The sequence below is a fragment of the Cetorhinus maximus genome, chromosome 20 (genome assembly GCF_964194155.1).
Source record: "Cetorhinus maximus chromosome 20, sCetMax3.hap1.1, whole genome shotgun sequence".
NCBI lineage: Eukaryota > Metazoa > Chordata > Chondrichthyes > Lamniformes > Cetorhinidae > Cetorhinus > Cetorhinus maximus.
Genome location: NC_135898.1, coordinates 60,263,229 through 60,286,423, shown reverse-complemented (window position 1 = coordinate 60,286,423; position 23,195 = coordinate 60,263,229). Strand labels below are relative to the sequence as shown.

The 23,195-nt window shown below is 43.8% G+C and overlaps 1 protein-coding gene across 2 annotated transcripts in view; it reads right to left on the bottom strand.

Annotated features, from left to right (window-relative positions):
* adam9b (ADAM metallopeptidase domain 9b) overlaps nucleotides 1–23,195 on the bottom strand; it is a 77,039-nt gene that overhangs the window by 16,097 nt on the left and 37,747 nt on the right. For both annotated transcript variants that reach the window (XM_078565263.1, XM_078565264.1), the window contains exons 8-13: nucleotides 23,111–23,182; nucleotides 19,990–20,159; nucleotides 16,345–16,429; nucleotides 13,635–13,768; nucleotides 12,143–12,314; nucleotides 11,004–11,093 (exon numbers count right to left, since the gene is read on the bottom strand). In XM_078565263.1, the coding sequence (XP_078421389.1) occupies nucleotides 11,004–11,093; nucleotides 12,143–12,314; nucleotides 13,635–13,768; nucleotides 16,345–16,429; nucleotides 19,990–20,159; nucleotides 23,111–23,182 (723 nt within the window). The remainder of the gene's footprint in view (nucleotides 1–11,003; nucleotides 11,094–12,142; nucleotides 12,315–13,634; nucleotides 13,769–16,344; nucleotides 16,430–19,989; nucleotides 20,160–23,110; nucleotides 23,183–23,195) is intronic.

Sequence of the window (23,195 nt, the reverse complement as noted above, 5' to 3'; positions counted from 1 at the left end):
GCAAAGTCTGTCAAAATTTTAAGGGATACAGGTGGCAGTCAATCATAAATGATATGGGATAGTGCCATTTGTTGTCCAGAATGGTTATTGCAGGAGAAAGTGTTAGTTAGTGGAATATATGGTAGATTTAGTCCTATCTCACTATACAGAATAAATTTCAAAAGTGATTTGAAAACAGGAGAGGTAATTATTGGACTGGCAGAGAAATTGCCCATTATAGGAGTTCGATTCATTTTAGGAAATGACATAGCTGGATCTCAAATATTGACTACTCATAAAGTGACAGAAAAACCTAGTGAAATACATTCAACAGAGGTTTTACAAGAAGACCATCCTGGATTGTGTGGTGATGAGGTCACAGACACACAATGTTAGACAGGAAGAGGAAGAATCTAAAGGACAAGGAGAGGAATCTGTACCTCAGCTGGCTGGATTTAGTTTTGAAAAGATTCTCATGAGGAGAAAGTCAGATGGTGGAACTTTCTGTGACCACTGGCGTCGGGTGTGTTTGGTAGTGTGAGTGGACAATATGGTGAGAAGGCAAAAATTGGTTTCACAATGTTGTGAAATCAGTTTGCGATCATCCACTCAGCCTGTCAATGGCGGGCTGCGTTTCCCGCCATCGGACATCGTTTAACTTCATTGTAATACATCAGCATATCATTATAAGGCTAGCCTGCCAGACTCGTTCCCCCTCCCACTGGATTGGCCGCCCCAGTCACGCCGACGTGTTTCACAACAGCATATAAAAGGCGTGCACTTGGCGGGCTGCACTTTGAGGAGAACTCGGAGGTGAGTGCATAGTAATGTTGCTGAGTGTTCGCGAGGGACACCTGTTGGATTTCTAGGTTGAGGCATGTTGGGTTGGGCCAAAGTCCGCCCTGTGGTTGAGGCGACTTGTGGAGTGGGGGGCAAAGGGTGCCCTGATGTTGAAGGTAGCACACAAGTACGTGTGAGGTGGAGGAACACCTTATATAAAGTGACCATTCCTTTGCAGCTGAACCAGTTCAGGTGCAGTCACATTGATATGATTGGAGTCGAGCCTCCAGCTTATCTGCCCACTCATCCAATGCAGAGGCATCGAAGTGCTCCAGAATTTTTCATCCCTCGGGCACAGACTGCAAACTAATGAGCATTTTAGTGGACTGCAGAACAGTTGGATGACTGGGCACATTGTACAATCTCCTTGCCAAAGCTGTCCATGGAGTAGTCATTGGTGGAGGCACTCATAGCCCCTTGCAATGTCATAATCCTGGTTTGGATCAGTCTCCCCCATGGTTCAAGCTAATAGTGCAGCCTTGCAGTGCGGTTTGGAGAATGCCTGCACCTGAGCTGAGAACACAGCATGCAGTCCAATGGCCAAAGCTGCCGCCAAATGGTCAGGTGGAGTGGGGCAGAGGAAGGTGGGTTTCGGGCAGCCATGCAACGCACTAATCTCTGGCCATCCAAGTGGTTGCCAGCAATCTCTGGGATGTTTTAAGGGGCCTTCAGACTTAACCAAAAGAGGTTCTTAGTACACCCATGCTAACCCACGTGCCACTCTTTCCTCTGCAGGAGGAATACATCCGGATCATGGAGTCTGGTGAACTAGCTGTATGCCTCGTGGTGTACAGAGAGTGAAGACAACGGAGAAGAGAGCGACTGAGGCGCCTGCCTGTTTGCACGGAGGGAGGGGCAGCGCCCTCTGGAAGAAGGGTCGGCTGGGGCTCCTGCACACGCTGCCAAAGAGCCACAGCAAGCCGTCGCTGGTCGGCGCTTAGCTGGACCCAGGGTCATTCCTGCAGATGACTGAGAACCTGTGTCGTTGAAGACTATGCATGTCTAGGGAACTGGTCAGTCATATCTGCCAGCTACTGCAGGATTTGGCACCACGTGGGCATGGAGGCTGTCCACTGCCAGTGGCTGTGAAAATGACAGTGGTGTTCAATTACTATGCCAGTGGCTCTTTTCAGGGCTCTACAGGTGACCTCTGTGGGATATCACAAGCCTCTACTCAAATGCATCCATGAGGTCATGAATGCAATCTTCGCGAAGGCACACAACTTTCTGCATTTCACCCAGGACCAAGAGAGCCAGGATGCAAGAGCGGTTGGATTTTCCCAGATCTCAGGTTTCGCACAGGTGCAGGGTGCTATCGACTGCACTCATGTGGCGCTCAGATCTCCATTGCAACACATAGTCAACTATGTCAACTGCAAGGGATTCCATTTGCTGAATGTGCAGCTGGTGTGCGACCACCACAAACACATTCTGCAGGTCTACACAAGGTTTCCAGAGAGTGTGTACGACTCCTACAATCTCAGTCAGTCACAGATCCCTGACGTCTTCCAGGGTCCACGTAGGCTGCAGGAATGGCTCCTCGGGGACAAGGACTACCTGCGGAGGACGTGGCTGATGACACCTGTGTGGCGGCCTCAGACTGAATGCAGAGCAAAGGAAAAACGAGGCTCATGCTGCAACTTGCAACTTGGTGGAGCAGACTATCAGGATGCTGAAAATGAGATTCTGTGCCTGGACTGGACTGATGGAGCCCTGCAATATAGTCCACAGAGGGTGTCACACATCGTCATTGCCTGCTGCGCCCTTTACAACCTGGCGCTGCAACGGGAGACGAGCTGGCTGAGGAGGAGATGCAGGAGCTGGAGATTTCCTCCGATAAGGAAGACATCGGCGGTGATGAGGCTGAGGAGGTCCTCGGAGGCAATGATGACGGCAATGAGGCCCTTGCACTGGCCAAACAAGGCAGGCGTGCTGGAGAGGACATCATAGCTGCTAGATTTGTGGAGGATGGTGACGACATGCAGTGAGGAGACACCATAAGATCCTTACATTGCATCTATGAACGTTTGACTCCAGCCTGGCTTATGGCAGCGCACATACCCTCCTGTCATGGAGGCCTAATAGTCGCTCAATTGCAGGAGGATGATGGCGACATGCAGTGAGGACACTCCATAGATCTTCATATAGCCTCTGAGAATGTCTGACTCCAGTCTAGCTGAGGGCAGCTCACTTGCATTCTGTGATCAGGGTCATATCAAATGAGAAGCAGCCAAGAAACTTTAAGAGCATCTAATTCTTTGTCCACCTTCAGCACCTGAGCTCTTCAGGAGCACCGTGTCACTAGTCACAGATGCTGAAGAGATGGGGGCCAGCCCCATCTTAAAGGTGCTGAGAGCACACAGAGAGAATGAGAGAACGCTGTGACACCTGCCCACGAAATTCTGGCAGCAATGACAAGCACCGCTGAGGTGCAGGCATCAGTAATGTGTCCAGGAAGTGTGAAGCCTAACCATCACTTTGGCCTGAAGGTTGCACAAAGCACAGGGAAAAGCCCTGGACTGAGATACCTGCCTTTATCTTGTGCAGAAAGGTTTCACATCTGAGTGACACGAGCACTACTCATCAGAACAATGAGGCATAGGCAGGCAGACATTCTTGGGAATTTATTTACATTAATGAACATTATGTACACGTGATTAACACCCATGCCCAGACTGTGCAAATACATCTTCTTAACATTGCTAACCCTGCCGCTATGTCTTGTTGCTCCTTGGACATCCACAGTGGAGGTGGAAGAGTGACGTCCTGGACCAAGGTCTCCATCCTACCAATGTTGACCTCGGTGCATTGGCATGCCGGCGCTATCACCTCAGCCAGAAGGTGCACGGACTCCTCCATCGTGCCTTGCAATCTGAGGAATACAGTGGACATCCCTTCCTGATGTTCCCGAACTTGCCTTTATAATGTGACCGAGTCCAGGGGCTCATCATCTGACTCGGACTCAGCAAATTTCTGGCTTCCAGCAGTCCTCCGAGTGCCAGAGATCTGGGGAGTCCCTACAGCCGCCTGCTGCTGATCAGAAAGTGCGATGTGCTCACCAGATTGTGATCATGAGGCTACTCTAAAGCTAGGTCCCACCGAGGTGTGGGTCTCTACACTGGTGGAGGGTGTGGGTGAGCGCTGTGACAGGATTTCAAGGAGGGTGCCTTCAGATTCCTCTTCAGAGATCTCTTCAGGGCTTGACTGGAGGTCCTGAGTCATGGACTCCGTTGGCTCTTTGGCAGATGTGCCTGCGAAGGCAAGGAGAGACATTTAGTGCATGGTAGTGGCCTGTGTAACAGGACACATCACTCACAGCATGGTTGCCTGATGGATGTTGCTCTGCTGGATCCTCACTTGGTAGAGCATCACCGACCTCACCGTCAGCAGAGGAACGGTCCAGATCCTCGCCAGCCAGCTGGATGGCTCTGTTTTCAAAGTCCATGAGGACCTTGATTTCAGGCACTCCTCTACCGGTCTGAGACCTCTCCCTCTTGTGTGCCAGCTTGTCCTGCGTGAATAGAGATGGAGAGAGTGTAAGCAGGATGCCTGCCAGGCCAGATGATAGGTATGCCTGGATTGTGTGGGTGGTGAATGATCACATGGACGGGATGAGGACAATGAAGGTGTGCACGAGAGAGTGAAAGGTGATGTCCCTTGAACCGGCAGTGAGTGAGGGTCCTGTGGATGTGTGATGGGTTTGTGAGTGTGTGAGTTGAGAGTGATAAGAAGAGTGACTTACCCTGGCAGAACGGAGGAGATCATTCATCCTCCTGCGGCACTGGGTGGTTGTCCTCTTTTGCAGGGTGTTGGCGCTGACCACCGCTGCCACCACCTCCCAAGCTGGATTGGTGATGTTGCTGCCCATCCTACGGCCAGAGAAGGGGTTGAGGGCATCTCGGCGAGCCTCCACTGTGTCCAAAAGGCACTCGGGGGATGCATCATTGAACCTGGGGGCAGCAGCCTTTTTGCCTTTCAGGGCCATGTCTTCTTTGCAGCAATTGTGGGCTGGAAGCGCTGAGAGATGTGCACGCGGCTGGACTTTAACTGTGGTGCCCGGTGTGATGAAGCCGTGAGGTGAGGGCGTGGTGGGTGAATGAGAGCCTGCCCACCATGGAAACGGCGTGTTTCCCAGGAATGCATAATTAATGTTGCTGGCTTTGGGATACGGGGTGAAAAGCTGCCATTGCGTCCAGCGGGTAAAACATTGTTTTATCCGCCTGCTACCACACTTAGTGCAAATCTGGACAATTCTGCCCAGAAAGAATGAGGCTGAGGTGTTTAGCCAATTGAATTTAGTGAAGTTACAGCAAAATGTTCCAGAATTAAAATAGTTGTGTCAGACAGCTTATTCTGAAACTGAGGCAGAATATATTCCAGAGTGTTATTAACCTGAAGACAATGTGCTAATCAGGAAATGGAGACTGCTGCCATGCGGATGAGAGGTGGGCCATATTTCACCAGGTAGTAATTCCATCTGGATACCAGAATGAAATTTTCAGAGCGGTTCATGAAATCCCAATGGCTGGACATTTGGGAATTTGGAAAACTCAAGTTAAGATACAAAAACATTTTTATTGGCCTGGACTACATAAAGATGTAGTTAAATTTTGTCAGACATGCCACACATGTTAAGTGATAGGAAAAACTCAAGCAGTGATTAAACCTGCACCTTTATTTCCAATTCCAGCATTTGAGGAACCTTTTAACAGGGCCCTAATTGATTGCATAGGACCCCTCCCTAAGACTAGAAGTGGGAATCAGTATTTACTAACAATCATGGATGTGTCCATGAGGTTTCCAGAAGTAATGCCTTTAAGTAAAGTCATTGCAAAGGTGACTGCAGAAGAGTTAACCAAATTCTTTACAAGATACGGATTGCCAAAAGAAATACAGTCGGATCAAGATTTCAATTTCATGTCACAGCTGTTTAAAGGAGCAATGAACAGCCTGGGGATAAAGCAATTCAGGTTGTCAGCTTATCACCCTGAATCACAAGGTGCTTTGGAAAAGTGGCATCAAACTTTAAAGACCATGATTAGAGCAAGACTACCTGCATGATTGAGATCAAGGAATTCCATTCTTGTTGTCTGCTATTAGGGACACCCCTAATGAGTCAGCAGGGTTTAGTCATTTTGAGTTAATTTATAGTCATGAAGTAAGGGAACCACTCAAACTGATTCAGGAGAAATTAGCGATTCAGAGTTCTGAAACTACTCTCCTAGGTTGTGTGATGAAATTCAGAGAAAGGTTAAGTGGGACATGTGAGTTAGCTAGGAAATATTTAAAAGTATCTCAGCAAGTAATGAAGGCAAAAATGGATAAACGGGCAAAGGCTTATAATTTTGTGGCTGGGGAAAAAGTGCTGGTATTGTTGCCAGTTTCAGGTGAACCATTGAAGGCAAGGTTAGTGGACCTTATCAGATCGAGAAGAAACTGAATGAGGTAAACTGTGTAGCGAATACCCACATAGAAGAAAGAGTCAGCAAGTGTGCCATGTAAACATGCTCAAATGGTACTTTGACAGGGAGGATAAACAGAAGGAGGTACTAGTAGCTGTAGGTAATGTGGAGGAAACAGAAATTAAAGATTCTAAAATTGATCTTCCTCTGATTAAATTGGAAAATGAGGAAGTACGTAAGAATCTAAATGTGATATTAAATTGCCTTCCAGAAAACTACCGAAGTGACTTACAGAAACTGTTGTAGTCACACAAAGCAATTTGTGGGAATAGGCCAGGAAAGACAACTTTGGCTATGCATAACATTGATGTGGGGGATTCAGTTTCAATAAGGCAACACCAGTATAGATTAAATCCAATAAAATTGGCTCAAGTGCAGAAATAAATTTAATTCATGCTTCAAAATGACATCATAGATAATTGTCACAGTAATTGGAGTTCACCCATCATAATGGTGCCAAAACCTGATGGATCGCAGACTGTGTGTATTGATTATCGCAAAGTACTTAAGAATCGCAAAGTAAACGCAGTAACAAAGGCAGATTTGTATCCTATTCCACCGTTGGAGGATTGCATTGAAAGAGTTGGACAATCAATATTTATTACAAAAATTGACTTTGGGGATACTGGCAAGTACCATTATAGGAAAGGGCAAAAGAGATATCAGCTTTTGTAACTCCAAATGGTCTATATCAATGTGAGGTAATATCCTTTGGTATGAAAAATGCACCAGCAACATTTCAGAGACTAACACACAAAGTGATTGAGGGATTGAGCAATTGTGCAGTCTATATTGATCACTTAGTGGTGTTCGGTCAGACCAGGGAAGAACATCTCCAGCATTTGTAGGAACTATTTGACTGACTACAAGAGGCCACTTTAGTTATAAACTTGGCTAAAAGTGAATTTGCGAAGACAAAAGCCACATATTTGGGCCACACTGTTGGACATGGTCAAGTAGTCCCATGGGATGCAAAATTAAAAGGCTATTGTGGAGCACCCATTGCCTACAACAAAATGGGAAGTTTTGAGATTTATTGGCATGAGTAGATTTTATCGAAAATTTGTACCAAATTTCAGCAAATGTAGTTGTTCCATTAACTGGGTTGTTAAAGAAGAACAGAAGATTTGAATGGAGACATGGAGTGTAGATCAATTTATAACAGGAACCCTTTAAAATATTTCAGTATAAATCAACGTTAAAGTAACATTTGCTGTTTCTAGATTATGTCAGCAAAGTAACATGGGCCTGGATTTTTCCTATGGCGGGCGGACTGGGTGAATGGGAACAGGCGGGGGTGGGCTGCGTGTTGCCATTTTACGCGGGCGGGCCAATTAAGGCCTGCCCAGTGTAACGCGCGGCCGGTAGTGTTCAGCACTACCTGTGCGGATGGGCGGGGGTGGGGGGAGGGAGAGTTGGGGCCTGTGCTCTTCCGCGCATGCGCGCAAAAGTGTGCAGCAATCTCCCTGAGGCATGGAGCTGCCTCAGGGAGATTAAGTAGACAAAAAAACTTTTTCATAAATAAAGTAAAAAATTATTTAAACATGCCCCCTCAGTATTGTTGACAAGCTAAATTACTTTTTGAATGGCCTTAATAGGGACCCATGCCCGACATCATTGCGCATCATTTTACGCATCGGCGTTTCGGGCCTGCCCCTGCATGCTGACGGCAAAATTCTGCCCTTAAGTTTGGTTCTGGCTCTGCAGCATTTTGAAGTGTATGCTGAAAGAGATGGTTGCAAATACTGACCACAACCCTTTGAAGTTCCTGGAGAAATTTCAGGTTAAAAACGCCAGGCTGTTTTTGTAGAATTTATTATTGTAACCATTCAATTTGAAAATTAGACACGTGGCTGGATGAGAGAATATAATTGCAGGTGCATTGTTAAAAGTTTAAATTCAAAAGGACTTAGATGTCGGAATTTGAAAATGGACTAGGACGAGCTTTATTCTTACCAAAGACTTGTGTCTATTTTCATATGGGATTCATGTACACAATAGTGTAATAGTCTTTTGCATAGATAAATATAGTAAGTAATAAGAAGTGGGTTAAGAAAATGAAAGCATCTTTACAAATATGATATTTCATTTTTTGCTTTGAGGGAGGTGTGATGAGAGTTTTATTTCTTTTATTCTTTTGGGATTATGTTGGTATTTTGTGTAGATAAAGAAAGGTGTGTGTGTATGCGCGTGCGTGCGCATGTGTGCAGAGGGGCGTGGGGGTGTGTCCGTGTCCAGGGCTAGTTAAACAGGTGTTGGTCATTAGAGACAGGTTGTTTGTCAGGGCTAAGAGACGAAAGGTTAAAGGTGTTATGTTGATCCACTGGTAGTGAGAGGTTATGGTGGACTTTAGTTACAAATAAATAGGGTGGATTTTAAATTTGCATTGTGAGATAAATGGGAAAATTCATTTTTCAGCTGTTGAATTTCAAAAGGGATTTCAGAGGTGGAAAGGTACATCTGCATCTTACAAAGGCTTCATGAGTAAATGGGGGAAGGTATATAAAATGTTATTGACCCGAAAGCAGAGACAAAATAGAAAACATAACAGATTTTTATATTTGGAGAAGTTGAGTTCAAAGAGGTGTTTGAGGACAAAGGAATCTGAGATGAAAGATGAAAAATGATATTTAAGGAAGGATGTTTAACTGAGTTGGTGGTGCCTGTTGGGGAAAGCCCTGAAGACCAGCTCCTTCGTGTGGGATGCTGAGAAGCTGTGAAAGTTTTGAATTGGAGGCAATCACCCAGTGTTAAGTCAGGAAAATCTGTGTTATAGGAAACAGTTTGTTTCTGAACCTCTTTTGGAATCCCACATCAGAGTGGAAGTGTTTGAGAAGTCGTGAGCTGTACCTTTATTAAGGTGACAGCAATTCCTTGACTTGGGGTAATATTACTGGATTTTTATGGTTAAAAATTATGAGGTTTGCTGCCAAGAGGATAGTTTAATTGTGTACTTTGACCAAGCAGGTTTATTGGGGGTTATTCTATAAGTCTGTTTTGACTGTGTAACTTTAATCTTGTATGCTTAAATTTTTTACTTTTTAATAAATCTTTTAGTTTTAGAATTCTAAAGGTGTTACTGGAGTTCTATGTTTTTGAGGTCAGTAGCTTTGCTTCCTCATTTTCACAATAAAAAAGGTTTATGATCAGTGAGACAGGCTTCACTCTGGGGTCTGGCTTGCTCAACAATAACATCTGCTGTGATCATAACACTACCAATTTCTAACCCTATATCCCTTGACTACATTGTTTAATATCAAAGGGAAGATATACTTTCTGGAAAATTGCCAGTTTATTGTTCTGCATTACACTTATTATTCTATAAGGTATTTGGCTAACACTCTATTTATTTGCTTTTGTTTGGTTGTAGATTACCCTCAGGATGGTTATCCAGTCTTAGGTGGTACTAAAGTACTTTAACTTGAAAAGTAAGGCAGGGAGGCCTAATGCCAAATCCCTGCCCTTGATTTTAGCCTCCAAAGTTTTCTCCCCGTCGCATTAGGAGGAATGTTGGCTTTCTGCTCTTTGACTACCTTGTCATATTTCAATGATAATGAGAGGGCAGAACCTCAGACATCAGCTTATTTCACAGTCTTTCCCCCTTCTCCCCTCAGTACCTCTGACACACAGCAAGACTGGAATCAGCAATATATGACAGAGACAAACAACGGTTAGTTGAATGAGAAATTTTTAGAAGGATGGGTTACTTCTCTCTCTCATGTGCCTTCCAAATCCTGACAGGCTCTGACAGAGTTCATTCAGAGTCATCAAAATCTCTACAGTTGAAAGCATTTGAGGGGTCTCTGGTGCATGATTTTTAAAAAATTAATATTCATTCATGGGATGTGGGAGTTGTTGGCAAAGCACCATGACAAAATAAATGTTTCCAGTGATTTAACGAGCCCTCTGTGCATCACCACAAGAATTTCCTGCATGGAAGTGGCAAACTCCCTCTGCAGCGAGCAGAGATCCTGTGCCTGAGATTGACCACAATGCAGAAAAATGGCCTGGGGTCATGGCAAGCTTAACTTGGTTGGCAAAGCACCATGACCAATCAATGCCCATCCTGAAGGAAAAGCCAGTCTCTAAAGTTTCTGTATTTGCTTTTTCTGCTAATGATAAGCAACACAAAGCATAATGAAAAGGAAGGCCAGGCAAAACAATCCAGTGTACAACTTGGGAATAGGAGGAGGTCAAGTTAGGTATTGCTTTGAATATGCCAACTACTGACTCTGGTTACTGGGAATATATCCTTTAACTGTCTCTACAACAGGAAAATTGAATTTTGAAAGCTTATGCTGAGAAGCAGAGTAGTGATGTGACAAGGAAAATAATTCAAAGCCAGATAAGTTAAAGCAGCATTATTTTATCATGAGAAGTATAAAGGAGAAAAGTGCCAATGCTGGAAATCTTGAGCAAAAAGAGAAAATGCTTGTAAAATTTTATATTGAAAACTTCTTTCCCTCTTTACATCTGTTCATGGGTCTCTTATAATGGGAATTATATTTTATTACAGGAAGTGTGAATTTAATTGCACTGTTGTGAGTTTTCTGTGAGGTTGTAGATAAATGCATTGTGATGGAAGAAAGTTGCATCTGTGAGGAAAATCTGGTGAGTGCCTTATTCTCAGTGTCTATCCATCAAAATATAAAAAGCATATTTTTCTATTGTAACTTTACAAGTCTGAGACTGTTACCTTTACAGCAGATCCAGTTTACTTACTTTGCAGTTCTCACAGCACTTCCCATCTCCACATTGTGACCCTGATGTTAGAGTACAAGTGGCTGCATTACAACAAGGATTACTGCATTTCTAGAGAAAAGAAAGTGAAAGGTAATAACAATGGAAATGAGAAGACTGATTTATAAAGTTCCTAAAATATGATCTAGTTGTAAATTGCATTTAAGTGTTTGAGCTTAACAAAGTTTTTTTAAACTCTACAGTGGGGTCACTGCACATACCATATGACTGTCATATACAATACTGCAGCAGTGAAGAAACAAGGAAATAACACAAATCAGATTACCCAATTTCATTTAATAAAATATCATCAGTTAAGGTACAAAAAATATACAGTTTTATATTTAATTGCTTGCTCTGTTTGATTATTGGTTGAACTAACAGTTTAATCCCTCTTGGATGAATTGGCAAGGTACTATTTTTCAATATCATTTCTTGATGATTAGTCAGTTCAGTTTTTGATCTTCTTTAGGTTCTGTTCACTATCACATTGACAACTAGAGCGTATATTTAGATAGTGCCTTTGACATTGAAAAATGTCCCATGAGACTTTACAGAGGCAGAAGGAAAAGAGATGAAGCTCTTAAGTGGGATGGTCAAAAGCTTGGTCAAGGAGGTGGGTTTTAACGATGGATTTAAAGGAAGAGAGCGGATGGGAAGGCAGATGAGTTTAAGGAGGGAATTCCCTAGGCCTTGGCAGCTTAAGCCAGAGATGCCTAGAGTGAGGCAAAGCGAGAAGGGAATTTCCAAGGGCAGAGTCAGAGCAAGAGAGAGTTTGAGGGTGAAGGGATTTGTAGGGCTCATGAAGGTTGTACAGCTGAGGGGGTGTAGAGATGAGGCCATGGAGAGGTTTAAATACAAGGAGAAGAATTTTAAATTTAGCGCATTGGGGATTGGCATCCAATATAGTTGATCAAGAACAAGGGTGAGGAGGGGATATGAACAGCAGAGGTTTAGATGAGTTTAAATTTATGAAGGGTCAAGAATGGAGGCTGGTCAAGAGAGCATTGGAAAAATCATAAATAGAAGGGCCTATATTTTGTCCTTAAATTTGAAGTGGACAAAATAAGTGGTTTCTAAAAAATGAATTGGAAAAAAATATAATGAGATTGAAATTTAACCTGTGGTGTACCGCAGTCACATTGCTCTCCTTCATCAACAATATAATTGCCACAGGAAGGTAGGGAATACTGATCTTCTGGGTTAGGTTCATTTTGAAGACATAGTCCACCTCCTCTCTCAATCAACTTTACAAAATCACCCTGACTGCAGCTACTGAAATTCTTGGAACCCCTGTAATAAAATGACATTTGAAATATACATAAGTAATTCATTCCTACTAATTCTCACCCGAAGCAATTGTTTTGAACAATGACATTCAAGACATTGATCACCATATTTATTTAAAGGACAGCTGTAATTACTACTGCTTGGTGTATTAAATTAATACTGCAGATCAGTTCCGTGGAGAGACTAAGGAAGCAGACTTGATTCTCCTGAGAGTAGCAAAGGTTAAAGGAGATTTAATAGAGGTGTTCAAAAGCATGACGGGTTTTGATAGAGCAAATAAGGAGAAACAGTTCCCAGTGGCAGAAGTGGTCAGTAATTAAAAGACAAAGATAATTGGCAAAATGAACCAGAGGTGAGATGAGGACAAATATTTTTACATAGCAAGTTGTCATGATCTGGAATGCACTGCCTGAAAGGATGATGGAAGCAGGTTCAATAATAACCTTCAAAAAGCAATTGGATAAATACTTGAAATAGAAACATTCTGGTGAAAGGGACTAATTGGATAGCTCTTTCAAAATGTTAGCACAAGCATGATGGGCTGAATGGCCTTCTTCTGTGATGAATCATTTTACAATTCAATGAGGATCTTTTACTAACGAGAAAGGACTCTATAAGGTTTGTCCTTTTTTCCACCACATCTAGCGACCTCTTATCCTACTTATATTAAATGCTTTAATGGCATTTTGTGGTAATTGATTCCACATTTCTCTCCCTGACTTCTTCATTTGTAATGTGTTCCTGAAATTTAAAACCCTTCATCGTAGCAGATAACTTGCCTGGATTATTTTGTCAATTCCCTCTATAATCTTGAAAACATCAATTGGGTTAACTCAGTCACATCTTTTCCTTGAGAGAACAATTCCATTTCCTTAAGCATTCCTTGGCACAGTGGGTAGCATCCCTGCCCCTGAGTCAGAAGCTCCCAGTTCAAGTCCCACCCCAGGACTTGATGGCCAAGAAAGGTGTTTTAATGCGGCCAAACAAGTTGATTAAGCAACCTGCAAATCCTTCCACACGTGCCAATGGCAGGCAATAAGAATAAATTAGATGCCTGGTCAGCAATGTGGTGGAAATAATGTTGGCGCCTCTACCATCACTATCCATAGCTCCAGACGGCAACGTGCATGTAAAAGTGCATGTTGCCATGGCAACTCAGACTCCCTCGTAAACTGTAACATACTAACAATAAGCTTTCCTTATAATTTTTATTTGTGTTTATTCTTATAATTCAATATTGAACATTACAATGAAACAATGGAAAATAATTTCCTTTTTTCACACCCACATAAAAAATATTAAATCAGCCAGTTTTGTACTTACGTAATTGCACTGTACATGATGCAGTGCTTAGTTGGACAAACACAGGATCGTTTATCATCATGATTTATGCCCATATTATGTCCTAACTCATGAGCAAGAACTATTGCAGCCCGTGGTACATTACTGTCGCCAAACTAGTTGGTAAAAGAGATAGATTTGGTTGCTTAGAGGAAAAGACTCTTAGAACAACAACCACTTACATTTATATAGCATCTTTAATGTAATAAAACATCTCAAGGCGCTTTACAAGAGTTTTATCAAACAAAATTTGACACCGAACCATATCAGGTAATTTTAGGGCAGATGGCCAAAAGCTTGGCTTAAGGTAGGTTTTAGGAAACATCTTAAAGAAGAGAGAACTGAACAGGTTTAAGAAGGGAATTCCTGAGATTATGGCTTAAGCAGCTGAAGACACAGCCACCGGTGGTGAAGCGGTTAAAATCGGGGATGTATAAAAGGCCAGCATTGGAAGAGCACAAATATCTCAGAGGACTGGAGATGGTTATAAAGATGTGGAAAAGCGAGGTCACAGAGGGATTTGAACACAGGAAAGAAGATTTTTAAAAGGAGGCGTTGTCAGACCGGGAGCCAATGTAGGTTAGCAATCACAGGGGTGATGGGTGCATGGGACTTTGTGTGAATAATTTTTAAATGATCCAAAAAGGCACAGTACTTTATAATTAACTAGTGTAGAAGGGTTGTTGGAATTAGTGAACTAGCTATGCAAATAACTACCCTCTCAATATCTAATATTAAATACTACTTCTGGTGAAAAGAAAATTTAAGCACAACTGCACTGTAGTCATTGCATCAAAATTTCCATTTAGATTGTAGCCTTTTCATTGAGAAATCCATGTGAGGGGTCAAGGTACATAGGACTCAAGAAAAAAATAAATCAAAAAGCAGGAAATAGATGATATCAAACTCGTGTTTTATAATCCTGTAGATTATTGCAGCTAAGGAACGCTTAAAAAATTAATCTTGTAGTTTTGTCTTTCTGGGAAAAAAATGTGTTGTGTCAGAAACAGTTTGGTGAATCTTGTTTCAGTACTTAGGATTTAGGGAGGTAGAAAAGCCATATAGGGTAACATATTTGGAGCTTCAGAGTAGCAAGTGAAAATATTCTAAAGAGGAATAACCATGCCAGCAATGAAATACAGAGAAGAAAAGTTGTGATGGTTATATAGAAGATGGAGGCTAGAGATGAAAAAAGGATTGCCAGTTATACTATAAGCTTTTTCTTGTTGCAGTAGTGTGTAAAATACGTTAGGGAAGTTTCCCTAGGTATGGAAGCCATGCATTCACCCATGCATAATGAAGCTTGGCTGAGAGTCCAGACTCTCATAAAAGCTTTTACCTTGTTGACACAAGTGCCCAGAAGGGGAAATGTTGCTTGATTGACAGAATTACAAACTTTTTTCTCTTAGATTGATTTTGTCAATGACTCAATGTTTATTTACACAAGATAAGAAGTGTTGAATCCTTATAGTTTCTGTTATTGATAAATGTCTGGTGATTGACACTTTTATAAGGTTGTAGTAACAGCAGTTTTTTAAAAAATAAAATTATGAATGGATGTTTTCTTTAAGCAGTTCCACATAATGGGCAGAAGCTTGCCCTTGGATGGCGGGCGGGCCCCACTGGCTTGGCGGTGGGTAGGCAGCCAACCCCCGCCACTGAAACGGGGCCCACTGCCATTTTGAGTGGGCAGGCCAGCGACATCCCCAATGGGAAGCGCTATGACAAAGTCCTGTCTCAGGGAGACCAGTGACAATCCGATAAACTTTAAAAATACAAAAATTTAAAAATTATTAACATGTGCCCCTCATGTGACAATGTCACATGAGATGGGACATGTTAATAAAGACCACATAAACTTTATTAATTTTTAAAAATACGGACGTGAAACTTCATCCCGCCAGTGGATGAAGTTTCATCAATAATCTGGAGCCCACTGCCCGCCAATGTCTTTAATTACTTTAACTAGCCTGTCAATGGCCTCAATTGGCCGTTGCAGGTCAGCGGGCGGACAGCTGATTTCGCTGTCCGCCCGCCTTCCTAAAAATTTAAATGGACCGGGATGACGTCGGAGATTGCTCCCAACGTCATCCCGTGTCATTTTCCCCTCGGCGACCAGGTCCCACCCCCAAATCGCCAAGGGGAAAATCCTGGCCAATATTACTATAGGGTTCAATGGATCTGTACAGAGTGTATACTGGGTGAGTGATCATGTAAGTGCCATGAGTTGGCAATGGGGCTATAAGGGACCATGAGGGTAGGTGGAGGGAGGACATGAGTGGGCATTAGTTGGCAAAGGGGCTATAAGGGGCCATGAGGGATTGGATAGTGGGCATGGAGGGTATAAGGGGCAATGGGGAGTGGGTTGGGGTGACGGGGTGTGAAGGGTAAATGCTAGAGAGGCTAATATTTCAGAAAGCAACTGGGTAAAGTCCCAGGGAACAGAGGCAGTCCTTTTAAACAGCCCATCTCAGTACTTGGCAGCCACTGTGGCCCTCTTCGATCTGCGTCCGGGTGCAGAGGGCCCATAACCATACCCACCCCCACCCTCTGGAACAACAATTACACCATTTGGGACACTTTTCCCCCGAGGTGGATGAGATTTGAGCTACCTACCCCGGGAGTGGAAATCTGGCCCTAAATATTCCACTTATTCAACAGTTAGCTTGAAGTAACAAAGCAGATCACTTACAACATCAATTCCACCTCCAAGCCTGGGAGAGCAGACTGTACCTACAAAGGCAAGGCCTAGAATTCCACTAAACTGTGCTTTACCTCTGAAATACAAAAAAATCAATGAAGCAAATGAAGTCACTGTAATGCTACCCAGAAAAATTGATTTGGTGACAATTAACTCTACAGATTATCTGACTGCTCAAAATTAAGAACACATTTATGTTGGTTCTACAGAAGAATAATTGAAACATATATTTTTAGCCCAAGTTATTTGGAAATATTGGGGATGACGTTGAAGATGGCAGTGATGTAAATTTATGGCATCATATCACTTGCCTGTTATACACTTCACCCTATATTCAGCTCCATTGACTTTAATAGAACTGAAAATCAGGCATGCTGTATAATCTCTGGCAAATACGGATTCCATCTGTTTTGCTTTCCCACCAGTGCCCATGTTACCCATTCCATTAATATAAAGTTGGCCTTCGTTTCTTAAAGCTGAAGGGCAGAATCTTCGGCTCGGCAAGCGGGGCTGGGGCCCGCTCACCGAGGTGTAAAATGACGTACAGTGACGTCGGGCGTGCATCCTGACGTCACGGTGCGTCATTCAGATTTTCAGTTCGGCGGGCGCGCAACCGACTCGGGTGCGTGCCCACCGAACTGTCAAAGGCCTATTAAGGCGAGTTAACTCTCAATTAAGTCAATAAACTGAGCTGCTCATCCAACCTTAATGTTGGCGGGCAAGCAAAGAGCTGAGGCAGCCTTCGCATTTTTCATGGAATCTCATCCACGGGCGGGATGAGGTTTCATGAAGGTTTTTGAAGTGTTGTAAAAATTTTTAATAAAATTAATAGACATGTCCCAGCTCATGTGACAGTTTCACATGAGGGGACATGTCTTAAAATTTTTTTTTCCCTTTATTAAATTTTTTTGCACTTAAATGAATCTCCCTGAGGCAGCTCTGTGCCTCCGGGAGATTTCTGTGCTCCTTCACGCGCAGGCCCCGATTCAGGTAACCCACCCCCGCCCTCATAGGGAGCATTCAGCGCTTCTGAGTGCGTGTCACACTGGGCGGGCCTTAATTGGCCTGCCCATGTAAAATGGCAGTGCGCAGACGATCGCGGGCAGCAATTGGCTGCTCGCTCGCCCGCTCCAGCTCCCGCCCAACCCCCCCCTCCCCCGACGGGGAGAAAATTCTCCCTGAAGTATTTTAAAGTAACCTAAACCTGATAAGAACACATTTGTTTTGTATCACAAGTTGCTTAATTATACATGTCAGGTCAGCTTTGATAAGGCCCATGATCAATATCTGAGTTTATACTAAGCTGGCTGATCTTGAGCTGGAATGATGATAAGGGTACTGAAACGGGCCTTCCAGCCCTGAGTTTTCCTGATTTCTGGGGTCAAAGCCCAGCATTTAACTGGAGACAGCCTCCAAACAGCAAGCTAGAGGGTCATTGATATTTCCTATCACTCACCCCATTACAGACCTACTGGGATACGATGGCCACAACCACAGCTGCAAGCCATCCTGTGGTGGGGATCCCCCTCCATAATGTTGGGCTGACACCTGTGACCATGCAGGATTTTTAATTTTTCACAATGCTGCTGGGAGCAACTCCATTTCGAGGCACCCTCGCACTCTCCTGCCAGCCTCAGCAGCACCCACCATTCCCGGTGGGATTGCCGGCTGGACAGCACAGTGGGCTCTCCTATTGGGTCTCCTGCTTTCCTGGTCCATCCGCCATCTTTAACTGGACAGGACACCTGGAGGTTGAATTGAGGCTGATATCAGGACTGTGACCCAACTGAGAAAATCCATCCCTGTGTTTTTGAAGCTCAGTAAAGGGAAACCAACCAGGTTACTGTTCAGTGAGTCCTGCTGAAAAGCAGCTGATGCTGAGGACAGGATTAGGTCACCCATGTTAAATAAGTAGGCAACATTCTATTGTAGGCTCATTGAATAATGGCCATTCCTAGGGTGAGGGAGCTATCAAATCCCAGATTCAGGTACTTCAGCATTATCCAATATCACCAGGAGAGGAATGGAAAATCTAAAAACAAAATATGGTGTAAATGATTCAAAGTATTGCAGCATTTCCTTTAAAAGAATAAAAATAAAGACCAAGATTAAAACAATTCAGCTTGGACTGTCAATCTGAAGACCCCAATTGAAATGTTAGTAACTAGACTGAGTAGCAATGGAGCTACCTGAGGTGCAGTTCCATTTTTGCTTCACTGTTGTCTTCATGCTGGGTCAGGGCTGTGAAAATCAGACAATGCCATGGCTTTACTTGCTCACCGACAACCATAATTCTTCGTTAATATATCAGAGCTGATTGTGAGGAGGCAGGCCTCCATGAACAACCACGGGTGGTACGGGGATTGAATCCTTGCTGCTGGCATCATTCTGCATCACACTCCAGCCATTTAGCTAGCTAAGCTAACCAACCCCTCAAAATCCCATGACTTCCATTTATACCTCTTTTGGATTCTGCTTTTTTTCCTTTACTTGTCCTCTTACCTTTTGGCCTTGCACCATCGTCCTTTTTGTCATTAAATCTCTTCCACCCGATCACAGATCTTCCCATTTATTTTCACTCCCCTCTCCCTGCCTCTGTACTCTCATAAAACTTGTGAAACCTCTTAACTTTTTCCAGTTCTAATGAAAGGTCACCGACCTGAAATGTTAACTCTGTTTCTCTCTTCAGGTGCTGTCAGACTTGCTGCATTTACTGTTTCTGTTTCAGGTTCCCAGCATCTGCAGTGCTTTGCTTTTGTTTTAGGTCAAGAAGTGCGAGTGAGAGCGAGCTTTTGAAAAAAATATTATTCAGAAACCCAGATGAGGAACAAGACCCATAGTGCAGAAGTTGAAGCAAATCTCTAAGTGATGCCAGGCTTTGTTTTCAAAAGACCCTGAATTGTAGAGTGAACGAAAGACCGAAGAGCTCCATAGTTTTGAAGTTATAGAGTCATAGTGGCACAAAAGGAGGCCATTTGGCCCATCAAGCCCATACTGGTTCTCTGGAGTGCAATCCAATCTGGCCCATACCTCCTGCTCTATCCCTGTAGCCCTGTAAGTTTATTTCCCTCAAGTGTCCATCCAATTTCTTTTTGAAATCATTCATCGTTTCCGTTTCCACCAATCTCATAGGCAGTGAGTTCCAGTTCATTACCACTCACTGTGTAAAAAGGTCCTTCCTCACATCTTGCCCAAAACCTAAATCCGTGTCCCTTGGTCCTTGTACCATCAGCTAATCAGAACTGCTTTGCTTTGTCTACCTTATTTAAGCCTGACATAATCCTGTACTCTGCCATGAAATCTTCCTTCATTCTTCTCTTCTCAAAAGAGAACAACTCCAGCTCCTCCAACCCAACTAAAATTTCTTATCCCTGGAACCATTTTGGTAAACCCTGGCCAGATGAAAAATATGTAACTTGTTGGATATTGTTGACAAATCATGTTCAATTCTATTGCGCCAGGTAATATTAAGCAGCGCACCTGATAGGTTGCTTCACACTATAGTTGCATAATGCAACACTGAAGAAGAATTTAAATTGTGGATCACACACTTATACATCTAAAGGTGTGTCCCTCAAAAGTCACAGCAACAGAGTAGAAGAAGCCCTGATGAACTTTCCACATAAATAAACTTACAGAATTAGATGTCCACTATCATGCCTCTTCTCAGGGATCAGGACTCGTTCACGCCATCTTACAAACCTACCCAAAACGTCCCCAGCACTTCCATTGATAATAATTTGATTTTTATCTTTCCAGAGCACAAGACCAGTCAGTATGACACGGACATTCAGAGAGCTGTACATCTAAAAGATGATGAAAAGGCCAGTTAATATTTCCTATTGATGATTGGATTTCTGTTTAGTGATAAAATAACAAAATGTGCTTAAAGGAGAGGAAGATCGGAATCTTATGTTCATAGGATATGAGCGTGAGTCTGGATCATTTCCGGGTCCCGACCCCGCTCTCATTCTCAGAGTGACTACCTGCAGGACCTCCAAGGAGGTGACCAATTAAGAGGCCATCTCCAGGTCTGGCATCCAATTAAGGACAGTAGATGGGTCCTTGAGACTGTAGGCCTAATTAGGGGCTTGGAAGGATGACAGCCCCACTGCCAAAGGTAGAATGCAAGGGAGCTTCCACCTTGAGGCACTCTCTGAAGGGGTTTTGAAAATAAACAGGGCTACAGCTGCGAAGCCACCCAGGTAGATGGGAAACCCATCCTCAGGATAGCTGGGAGCCACAGCTGTCGTTCTGCTGATAGCTGCGGCTCCAGTGGCAGGGGGAAGGGGGGTGATTGTACGAGGCTTCGCGTAACTCCCAGCCCATCCGCCATCAAGCTGCCTTCAGGGACCTGCCAGGCTTGGCCCTCAGTAGGGACCCGTCTGCTGCTGGGAAGATCAACCCACTCATGATTATGCAGATTGGATACCTGCTACTGCTGAGTAGGAACACGTCGGCCCGCTAACCTGGTATTCACATCTTTGAAATTCCTCCTGGCTCCATCTTCAAGAATGCCCCTGAGGGGCTGGGAAGATTCTGCCCGAAAAGAGCTATTGCATTAAGTGCTTTCTCTATGTGCATAATTAACTTACAAAATCTATACAGTCAATTTTAACCCTGATTACCTTATGGGAATGGTGTGAGCCCTTGGTTAAAATGGAGGCTGAGCAGAATACACTAACAGAAATGGTTATGTTCCTGTCGCATTCATGCACCTCCGAAATTTAAACTCCTGGTCTTAGGAGCCTGGAGGCTGTTCAGTGCATGAAGACCGGGGTCTCGTAAATACTGGCAGCAATCTTCCCACCAATTTTTCTTTGTCGTGCTTGGCCTGTTTGTTGCACTGCACAGCACATTATGCATTGCTGTATGGCATCTGCATAGCTTAAACAGAACATTGATTCTTCAGCCCAATTATGTCATTCAAATCCCATCACCAATTGATTTGAGAGATGTGTGAACTTCACACTGTCTCTGTACTGTCAGCAAAAGGCTGGTGCCGAGCAACATTGGGCCAGGAGAGTGCCAGGTAAATAAATGTTATATTTTAAAATTTCCGAGAAGAGTCCTGTGGCCCAGCAGGAGCAGGAATCCTCTTCCTGCCCAGACAAAGCAGCTGTGGACCTCCTCTGCCTTGGGTTTTCCCTGCTTCAGCCTGGCCACAGTGGGCCAGACCCCTTGCACCCCCTGTTCCCATACTTTATTGGGAACCTCTTCATTTTCCCGGTGGAGACTTGGGGTAGAATCTTCGGCTTGGCGAGCCGGGGTGGGGCCCGCTCGCTGAGGCATAAAATGACGCGGGGTGACATCGGGCGTGCATCCTGACATCACCGCGCGTCAATCAGATTTTCAGTTCGGCAGGCGTGCAGCAGTGTTGGCTGCGCGCCCGCCAAACTGTCAAAGGCGTTTTAAGGCCATTTAACAATCAATTAAATCATTGACCTGAGCTGCCCGTCCACCCTTAAGGTTGGCGGGCAGGTGAAGAGCCCAGGCGGCCTTTGTATTTTTCATGGACCCTCATCCACAGGCGGGATGAGGTTTCATGAACATTTTTAAAGTGTTGGAAAATTTTTTATTAATCTTAATGGACATGTCCCAGCTCATGTGACAGTTTCACATGAGGGGACATGTTCTTAAAATTTTTTTCTCCCTTTAATCAATGTTTTATATGTGAAATTAATCTCCCTGAGGCACCTCTCAGCCTCAGGGAGATTTCTGCGCTCTTTCGTACGCATGCACGAAAGAGCGCACTCCCCAACTTGGCCTACTCCCCCTCCCCGCACAGGGAGTGCTCAGCACTTTCGGGTGCGCGTCACGCTAGGCGGGCACTAATTGGCCCGCCGACATAAAATGGCGCTGATTGGCTGCGCACCTGCCCGTGCCAAACCCACACAATCCCCCCTGACGGGGAGAAAATTCTCCCCTTGAAGACACACTCCTGCTGGTGTCTGTGTCGTCCCTGCCAGCTTCATGCAGGAGTCGGCTTTGGAAAATTCAAGTCTGAGGGTCACCATCTGCTTTGGGTTCAACACCCCTGATTCCTGCCCTGCATTAACTTTGGGGCTTAAGTTTCTCCCAGTTAATAACTAGATTTCAATGAATCATTTTTAGTTATGGAGCATCACCATGTCAGCCCAGTGATGTTGATTTAAAGGTATATACCAGAGCAGCTTCCTCACTTTTCTGAAAGCTGGTTTTCTAGCGGTCTGGGTAAAACAGACTAGTTACTATCAGCTGGCTACCCATGCTTTTGCTCTGATACTACATTTTCCTAGCTCAAGGACCTGCAGATTGGCATTCAGTCAATCTAAAGTGCCCACTTTCAGTAAGTCAATGGATATGCTCTGGAACATATGCAGATGGATCTGTTTTAAAGTATCTAATATAATCAATGAGGCACAGAATGGATAGAGGGACATGATGCACACCACCAATAATATAGTAATCACCGCAATCATTGACCAGATTTCTCTAACCCAAATAATGTACTACTTGGTTCCTCTAATCCATGTGACACCCAGCCTACTTCCTCTAGACCATACCAAGTTTGGCCTGCCATCTATAATCCCTATCATACCTGATGTGATTTTACACAAGACCTGTAATCTTCATGCCTCTAACCATCCCTGCTTTAAATCCACACCATAGGGAAACTTGTATCTCATTAAGGTTCTAAAATTTATATGAATGCTCAAAGTCAGAAATGTTTCATTTGGATTAGATAACTGAAAATTGACCAAAAATTCATACATACTCCATTTACAATATGAACCATTTCAACCATTTGATCCTGAATCAGAGTTTCATTCTTATTGTGCAAATTATACTGGAAAACACAA